The sequence below is a fragment of the Malaclemys terrapin genome, chromosome 3, assembly GCF_027887155.1.
Source record: "Malaclemys terrapin pileata isolate rMalTer1 chromosome 3, rMalTer1.hap1, whole genome shotgun sequence".
NCBI classification, from domain to species: Eukaryota; Metazoa; Chordata; order Testudines; family Emydidae; genus Malaclemys; species Malaclemys terrapin.
In genome coordinates this window covers 80755456-80765499 of record NC_071507.1, presented here as the reverse complement: position 1 = coordinate 80765499, position 10044 = coordinate 80755456, and the positions used below count along the sequence as shown (strand labels likewise).

Sequence of the window (10044 nt, the reverse complement as noted above, 5' to 3'; positions counted from 1 at the left end):
CCTCCCCCCGCCCCATTAAGGAGCCATTGCCCTGTTGATTGGCTTTGAGAAAGACATTACTTCCACATGCAAAGTATAAAATTAAGCCAACTTGTCCTGCAAATTGTTGCTGTTTCAGCCATCTGCAGCTGATTTCATGTGGTACCTTATCTGAAAAAGGTGTGTGTGTGTGTGGTGAGGGTAAGAGAGAAATTGTATTTTGATGCAGAAGGTTTGAATTTTCCATATATTGCAACATGCGCTTTTAAAAAAGTGGAATGCACCAAATTAAGAAATATTGTCTGCAATATCTGTTTAAGCTTTCTGTATATTTGTCTATGACAATTGATGGGATACATACTAGATTTCCAAAGGATGCCTATTAAGGCCGCATCCTTCAGCTGGGCTTTACATAGGTGCAAAAGTTTGTGCTACTGAATCTGATTGTAGGATGGGGGTCTGTCTATATGTGAAGTTGTAGACTCAAGAATGCGCACACACACCCCACCTCAAAAAAACAACAACAAAACACCTTGGTGCAATGGCACTGCTGTTGCATTTGAAAATAATTTTAAGATTGAGTTTGCAAATGGACATGTATATGTCCATAATTATTTCCCTAATATTCACTCTGAATATCTAGCCCAGGACTCTTTTCAGTGTAATAAAGTCCCATTTATTCAAAGATAATAGAGGATTTCTAATTTTTCAGCTAAATAAGATTTTGGATAAATAAGGACTCCTCAGTGCAAAAGATACAAATCTGGAATTGTGACCCAATTTCAGATAACTTTTGGATAAGTGTGGCTCAAGTAAATGAGGTTCTGCTGTAACTTGTAATTACTTCAAGGTGCAAATCCACTAATCAAGGCTTATTGCACAGTTTGCTCCCTCTGGAAAATACATGTGTGCTTAAATAGATGGTAACAATTAACTAAAGAAGCTTGCCCACTTATCTTAGGCTGGTCATTTCAGCATGTAACAGGTTTTGTGGTGGTAAAGTGCAATTGTGCTTAAAAAAAAAAAAAAAAAAGCCCTCTAAAAGCATCCTTGTAGGATTCCATATTTTCATTGGTAAAATATGACTATTTTTTTAAGACAATAGGGTTGGACAGATGGCCTTGCAAATGACATTTAGTCAACAACTATGTTGACGTGCAAGCCAGAAATGAACTCAGTTCATTCTTCCGTAGCTGCGTGGGTTCTGCATGGCTGACAGTAGTAGAATCTTATTTTTTGTCACTAAAGAAAGCAAATAGGACCCTGTGTGAGCACAGAGAGCAGATCTGTTGAGTAAAATGATGTTGCTTTTTACATAATCACTTTTCAAGGCAGAACCCCACTTTAAGTGACAGCTATTGAAAATGTAATTGCACACAAAATTGACTGTTTTGTGCTCCTGACTGCATAACCAGCCTCCTGAAAATGGAGCCCAATATATACATACTGTCAATATTCCCATGTCTCAGGGACAGAATATTTCACCTTCATAAAGCCCTCTACCATACGAACATATCTTTTGCCCCTGCTCCCAGCCTGCTTCTCCTAAGGGCAGGGATTACAAAATTGCCTCTCTCATCACCCCTTGTAGGGTGCTTAGGTCCTAGTGCTGAATGCAATAACTAATACTCCGGGGGGGGGGAATTCCAAGCCTAAAAATTCCGCACAGAATATTTTAAAATTCTGCATATTTTATTTGTCAAAATAACACCATATAATCATGCCAGCTTCAATTATTTTGGTAATTTATTTCAAAATACCTAGTAGCAAGTATGCATGTAACACTACAGACAGCAAAAATAAAATACAAGAAATGGTTTTTGACATTTCTTACTAGGCATATTAATACAGGACTTTGAGTAATAATTCATTTACACTATTATACAGAACTGTATTTTCCACAGTCCTCAGAAGCAGAGCAAAGGCTTGAGGGAATGGAGGAGCTGAGGGAGAGAGAAGGAGCCTGGGAGTGAACCTGGAAGGTTGTTGGGTATGGGAGGGAGAAATATGGAACAGGGTTGTTGGGTTTTTTTGCGGGGGTGGGAGGAAGGGATTGTTTGGGAGTTTGGGAGCCTCCCCCTGCAGACCCAGGCTGACCCCTAGCCTCTCCCATTAAGGCAGGCACATTTGCACATGTCCCCAGGGCCGTCCTTAGGATTTATGGGGCCCTATGCAGTATTATTAAACTGGTGCCCCTATGCCCAACGCGCTCAGCCCGTGGGGGGGAGAGACGAGACAGTAAAGGATAGCGAGCCGCCTGGCCCACCTGACAGCAGTGGAGAGTCTCAGTACCCCGCAGAGACCCCTGTTCCTTCTCTCTCACGCAGAATACACAGTGCCAGCGCATTCGCCTCTGTGAATATGGCCCCTGTCTAAGGATACTTTGTAGTAAGGGCAAGTCAGCTGTCCTGCTGAATACAACATTAAATGTTAAGGAATACATGATGCAGCTCTTCTGTTTTATATTTTCTTAATCGGTATTTCTAAGCTGATTTTGTATTTTAAATGTACTCTTAAGCCTTCATAAAGTAATCATTCCAGATTACTACATATTTAATTCACTGAAACAAAGACATTTTAAATTAATCAGTCACAGAGGTTTAGTGTGTTCATAATAATATTCATTGCTTTTAGAAAAAGGGAACACTAATTTACTTTGTGTGATCTCCATAACAATATATATGTTTATGAAATTTCACCAACTTTAAAAAATGTTTCCAAAGATTTTAGGCATAACAGAGGATTTTATATCTTACTAAGGTACTGATTTCGCTGGAGGGTTCTCTTAAAACTAGTTAATCAAATAGTCAGAAGTAAAGAAAGGGAAACTCGTTTGTCCAGCTATCTGGAAGGAAAGGGGTGTTGTCCCTTTAAGGGCTCTCTTCAACGGGGGAGGGGGGGGGTGAATGGAGAAAGGGGTGAACAGAAAGGACAGGAAGACTTTGGAAGCAATTTTTTTGTACTAAAGTAATTAAAATTAAAATGTGTATTTTAGATAAGGGTGGTCTTTTGAAGGATTTATTTTAAAAACTATATATCTGAAGATCCAAACATTTAAGGCTAAAGACGAATACTCAGATTGTGCATCGAAAAATCTATGCAAGGATTTTTTAGAGATGTGATTTTATAATCTTCAGCAATACGCTAATGAAATATTTTTAAAGCAAATTTTAAACTAAGGACCTGTAGACTAACATGTTCTGAGTAAATATTACAGTAATGCACAACTGTTTTTGTTTTGTTTGAATTTTTCAGTAAATTCAGAAACTGACAGTATATACCTGGGAGTTGGCAAATGCTGTTAAATGGCTTCATTAACACTTTAATGGCTCTTTAACAGTTTCAGTGTTGTGCTAATAGGTCTGGCAAACTGGAAGACTTTTACTTTTAAGTTAGGTTTCAGAGTAGCAGCCGTGTTCCCTGAAAGCTTATGCTCTAATAAATTTGTTAGTCTCTAAGGTGCCACAAGTACTCCTGTTCTTTTTACTTTTAAGTTACTAGATCCCCTCCAGAGGAAAGCTCACCAAGCTGCAGCAGCTAGCCTGCAGGAAGGGTCAGAACAGGGATAGGGATAGGAAAGGCGGGAGGGTGGCTCTCTAGGGGATCTCCAATTTTTTGGGTGCCCTATGCTGCGTATGCCTCAGGATGGCCCTGTATGTCCCCATGTATCCTTGAACCCCCTCACTCTCTCTTGTCCTCATGTGGCCCTTCACTCCCATTCTCACTCCCATTCAGTCCCTGGCTCAATGCTGTCACCCCACTAGCTCCTGTACCTCTACCCCAGTCTCTCCCACTATCCCTTCTGAACCCTAGTCTGTGTGACACCTCAGCAACACCGTGTGCCCCACTCTATCTGTTCCCCCATATCTTGTGCCTCCTCACCTGGCCCTGCTGGCAGGGCGCAGTGAGGAAAGCAGGCTCTGCCCTCCCTCTCTGAGGCTGGCTGCTCGGGCCCATGAGCCTGCTGCCCTCTCTTCTGGTGCCTTCTAGTGGGCAAAAGGTGTAAATGCAACTTCCCTTTACCTCCCCGTCAGAATCACGTATGCTGCAGGGCATATTAATTCTGCGCTTGCACAGTGGCACAGAATTCTCCCAGGAGTATAACTAGGCGAGAGTTCTTATATAAGTCATGTTATCAAAGAGCCATATCTAGTGGGCAACAGTGAAGCTTAATCAAGTGATATCCAAAAGAAAATGTAAATGTTTTCATAACACATCATCGATCCCTTTTCTCTCTCTCAGCTGCTTGGTGCTGCCCTTCCTTTGCAGCTATCCTAAACATCAGCCTGCAGGTAATTCCTGAGTATCGCATTCTGGGGTGCAATCCAAACTAGTTAGGTGTTGTCCTGACCTGCCCTGCAATCTTGGGTGCCTCACAATGCTTTGCTGCTGTAGCTCTCAACTTGGGTTGCTCACAATCAGCCCACCAGCATGCAGGTCAAACCCTGAGTTTCTATGTATAGCCACAGCCCTAATCCAGTAACTCTGACCCCAGCAGCCTGTCAGTAAGCACCAGATACACTCTGGCTTCCTGCAGCCTTAGTTACTACCTGCAGGGTGACCCCGACACACTCCCAGTCCCAATTTCTCCTCAAAAACGTGTTCTGCACTGTCCAGCCCTTTCATGGACAGTTCAGATGTTATAGGTCCCTGGCTCCTGTAGGGAGTCAATATACCACAGTTTGCTACTTTAATTGGGGTTACCAAACAATGCAGTTTATACACCAATGCTGGATTAGTTTTGATTAAATAATAAAACAAGTTTAATTACAAAGAGTACAAGCGTGAGGTATTGAAGTCAGAAATGATTATAAGAGAAATAAAGAGAAAATGCTTTTTAGTAACTAAACTTAAATTAGACCTAGTTTAAGGTAAAATCCCTTCTCATGTCAGGATCTGCCCCCAAAGTCTAAAGGGCTGGTTTCTTTGTCATCTTAGGTGAAAGAGTGAGCGAGAGAGTCCATGGGGTGTTTTTGGCCCTCACTTTTATAGTCCTGTTGTCCTTTGAAATGCATCTTCCTGAGAGTTCTCTCCAAATAAAGTTCCTGCTAGCTGTGAGGATGGAGACAGGGAGCCTTGTGGTGAAAGAGATTCCATGTTGTTGTTTGCTAAAATGCAGATTGATCTGCGCCTGCTCGTTGGCTACCAAAGAATGGCCATTTGACCAGTGATTGCCAATCAGCTTTGATGACACCTGGGTAGCTTGTCCTTTGTCTTTGAGAAACAGGTTTATGCCCCCCTTTTCCCCCCGACTTGTCTGGTAAACACATTTGAGTCATAATTTCAGTTTATGGTCATAACTTTACATATGTTTCACCATGATATGATTGACCAACAAGTTGTTAGATTTCAAATGATACCTCAAGGCATATTTTGTACAAAGATGATTACAATGGTACGTACGGTGCGAGTACAGGGGTGCATTCAGTCACCCTATGGCACTGTGCTCTGGGACTTGTACTTTGTGATCCTTTGTAGTCCAATTTGCCTTATAGAAATCGTTTCACTCTGGTTTGGGCGGGCAGATATACAGAACTTTGATATACAGAACTCCTCTGTAACCGGCTTTATTATGATAAAGAGAACAGCAGTGACGGTTATAGTCTGGGTTACGTAAATGTATCCATTATAACTCCTTGTTCTCAGTTACATCCGAAAAACATGCACTGTTTATGATGAACGTTTCCACTTGGTCTCTGCACAGTGTACTGATTTTTTTCCTGTTTTGGTAAAGTGTATAACAGTTCAGCTGCTGGTAGGTCTGCACTATTTTGCATACAATATAATCACCTACTAGAATATAAAATTCTACCTATATTATTAGCTTTTCTCATAAAATAAGTTCACTTTTTCCCCCTGGCATTTCTTCACTCTTGATAGCTTAATTTTGCAACCTTAACATTCTTTGTCATTTTTGATGGAGTCAGAATATTCTAAATATTCTATTGTTTACTAGGAAATAATTAAATAGCTTGAGCTTAACACAGACTGCAGCCGAAACAAGGTATATAAAGCAAACACAACTTGATGCCAAGTTAGCCCTTGATCTTAGTTATTGCCAAGTTAAGAGGAAGCCTTCAAGGAGAAATCCAGGGAGTACAAACCATGCAGTCCAAAACCAAAAGAGGTTTTAATGAATCTTTATGATCCAAAGCCACAGGACTTCACACTTCTCTTCTTCGAGCCTTTGACATTCAAGCTGAATCAGGACCCAAGTAGTCACATACTGCAAGGAAAACACTTTCCTGTATTAACCAGAATTTCAAATGCTAATGTCTGCTCAAAAGTCATTAGCTGGACAGGAGACTGTACACATGCTAAGGGTGTAGGAGACATGGTACTGAGTTAAGAACCTAAGGCTCATAACAGTAATCAGCATGCTTTCAGGATACCTTGTATTTTTTTTTTCCTGTTAGAATAAAATAAAGGCTTAAACTTTCCATTTTCTCTGCAGTTCAGTCAAAAAACAAAGTAACTAGAGGGAGGAAGTGCAAGGTTTATCCTTTATGTGGGTGATGTGCTGAATAAGGAACATATCTCAACAAGAATCGTATATAATGCAAGATGGAAAAACTTGTCCATATGGTGTTTTAGTTTGTTCTACAAAGGCCTGATCTTGCTCTGATTGAAATCAATGACAAAATTCCATAGATTTCAGATATCAGGGGGTAGCCTTGTTAGTCTGTATCTACAAAAACAATAAGGAGTCTGGTGGCACCTTAAAGACTAACAGATTTATTTGGGCATAAGCTTTCGTGGGTAAAAACCTCACTCCTTCAGATGCATAGAGTGAAAGTTACAGATGCAGGCATTATATACTGACACATGGCAAGAAGGGAGTCCCTTCTTGCCATGTGTCAGTATATAATGCCTGCATCTGTAACTTTCACTCTATGCATCTGAAGGAGTGAGGTTTTTACCCCTGAAAGCTTATGCCCAAATAAATCTTAGTCTTTAAGGTGCCACCAGACTCCTTATTGTTTTCATAGATTTCAGAGGGTACTAAATCAGATTCACAGATACCATGGCCTAGATACTGTGGTGACTTATGTAATGTTGCACCAATGTGTATGTAATAACCAGCAAGGTGGTGGTAATAGCATCCAATGGTAACACTGAAAAAGACAGAGGGCTGATAGTGGACAGCAAATTTGACAGGCGCTTGAAATGCAGTATAAGAGCAAAAAAAGCCATTCAAGTTTTGACTGCAGGGGAATTATGTCACCTTGCATGGAGGCAAGAACCTCTCTCAATATGGCTGTCATGTGCCTGATCCTAGAATATTGCATTTGTGGTACCATCTTCTTTAGAAGATAGACAAACTGGAGAGAATTCGGAGAGGAGCAATGACAACAATTGGGGGCTGGGAGGACCAATATATGGGGAAAGATTAAGAATGCTATATATGTATAGCTTGGCTTAGAGACTGAGGCCATGTGTACACTACAGCAATGTAACTACAGCTATGCCGGCATAACCCTGTAGTGTAGACACCGCTTTCAGTGATAGATAGTAGCTAGGTCAATGGATGCATTCTTCCATCCATCTAGCCGCATTTACACTGGGGGTTAGATCGGCATTGCTCAGGGGTGTGGATTTTTCACATCCCTGAGCACTGTAGGTATGCTGACCTAAATTTTAAGTGTAGACTAGGCCTAGGAAGGAATTGAGTCTATAAATAGCTGAAGGGCATAATACTGAAGAGGGAGAGGAACTATTTAGAGTGATATATGGGGTGTAACCAGAAATAATTTATATGAAACTAAGGTTGAATATTAGGAAAACTTTTTTTGACACAGATCGTTTATTCGGTGGGATAGCCTAACAAGGTAAGTGGCCCAAATTCCATCACTTGGGACTTTATGTAAAGACTAGACAATGTACTGTAGGAAACTCTCCTGCACTGGCTGAAGCAAGGGATTGGATGATCTAATAGTTGTTAGTTATCAATCTAACTAACCACTATGATGAATAGTTAATCAGAAATGAGCTTGTTTTTTCCCCACTTTTGTTCTAGGTCCAACCCATAAAATGCCCCCAACTGCCAGTGCCATGGACTTTTTTCAGCTCTTTGTCCCTGACAATGTACTAAAGAACATGGTGGTACAAACCAACATGTATGCCAAGAAGTACCAGGAGAGATTTGGCAAAGATGATGCCTGGATGGAAGTCACGCTAACAGAAATGAAAGCCTTCCTAGGCTACATGATCTCAACAAGCATTCACCACTGTGAGTCTGTCCTCAGCATTTGGAGCAGTGGCTTCTACAGCAACAAGAGCATTGCGCTGATCATGACACAGCCACGGTTTGAGAAAATCCTGAAGTACTTCCACATTGTGGCCTTCCGTTCCAGCCAGATGACACACGGCCTCTACAAAATTCAGCCTTTTCTGGACTCTCTGCAGCATGGCTTTGACTCTACTTTTAGGCCTTCCCAAACCCAGGTAAGAGTTAACTTATTGGCAGTTGAAATCTTAGCTTGCTACATACTCTAGGTTATTTACCAATGACCATTAATACCAAAACTGCAGAGGAGTTGCCTGTAGAGAGAGTTAGACATTACAGTATGAAGACGCAATGCAGTGTGACTATGACTTAGTATAAGTGGCACTTTCTTAGCTCTGAGCATCTGCTCTCTTGAGCAAGAATCTGAGAGGCTTGCAACTCTTGAAACAATAGAAGTTGCAGGTGCCCAGCCACTTAGGGTTTGGCTCTGTCTCTTGAGCCATGTTTCTTTGCCTTACTGATCAAAACATGTTTTCACTGCTGTTGGCCCTGCAGCGATGGATCTTATTGCCTGCATGCTGACAAAAATGTCAACCAAGTTCTAATTGTGCACTCTTTATTATTGGTGCTGGTGTAGGAGGCAGATAGAACTCAACTGGATTTTTAGATTCCAGGTTCAGGTTGCAGTGAGGGAGGGGGGGACTTCAGGCTTGTAAGCTGAGCAAGTTTCATATAAGACATTGAGAAACCAAACATGGAAACCTGTGCTATTATTGTTACCGTTACATATCTGATTGACACATAATCTGATAAATAACCAAATAAACCAAGATCAAGGAAATGTAACTTAAAATACTCGCAACTTATATCATTTACTCTCCCATCCACGGCACAAAATGTTAAATATGGCAAACAGCTCTGTGGACGATTCTATTTCCCACCTACGGGAGTTTAGGAAAATAATAATAAAACAAATGTAATTCAAAATGTTCTACTTGAAATACCTTTTAATCAAGCTCATGCTTTCAGGGCGCAAAGCTGATCTATTGTGGAGAGCAGCAAAAGGACATTCTTTCTTGTCTGTTTCCTGTGCTATAGTATTGAAAAAAGAGATGTGTTATAAGAGTGTTTGCCCTCCTCTGAAGCATTGGGTATTGGCTATGAGAGGTAAGATACCAGACTAGGTGGATGTATGACCTGACCCGGCATGGCAAATCTTATCTTAAAATACTTTGCCATTGAAGTGTGGCTAAAAATAAATAGAGCTGAGTAGCAAATAATGGACATTTGCCTATTTTGTAGGGGAAGAGGGAGATACCAGCCACCCATTGTGGCTGTAAAATTCAGGACAGTGCAGCAGCTCAGTCCAAACATTAATCAGCTTGAGGTAGGAGCCATGAGCTAGAACCCTCCATGTTAGGCTACGCCGTGTCGCTGATGCCAAGGCAAAACAGCAAATCAAACACAGAAAACATTCTGAGGAAAGGGCATCCCACCCATTGACGTCAGTGGGTGCGAAAATCAAGGGCTTAGAAGCTTGATCAGTGTTTGTAAATGCTCGGAGCGCTGGATTCCTGTGGGACACTTGAAAAGCACAAATCCCATTAGCAAGTAATGTGACTCCCACATATACCTTTCCCCCTACAAAGTCTGAAAACTTAATCAATAGAATCACCTGTACCATGTTTGCGATGACTAAGCATCTGAATCTCCACATGCAGTCTGTATATTTGTGCTCTGTTTTGTACAGAGACTCTTCCCCCCCCCCCTTTTTTTTTTTTTTTTTTTTTTTTTTTTTAAGGTGACCGCCATTCTTAGCTCCCATTTCCCCCACCCCT

At 41.2% G+C, this 10044-nt stretch overlaps 1 protein-coding gene across 1 annotated transcript in view; it reads left to right on the top strand.

The window, feature by feature from the left end:
• PGBD5 (piggyBac transposable element derived 5) overlaps nucleotides 1-10044 on the top strand; it is a 94545-nt gene that overhangs the window by 35617 nt on the left and 48884 nt on the right. The window contains exon 2 of the mRNA XM_054022683.1: nucleotides 7997-8424. Coding sequence (XP_053878658.1) covers nucleotides 7997-8424 — 428 coding nt within the window. The remainder of the gene's footprint in view (nucleotides 1-7996; nucleotides 8425-10044) is intronic.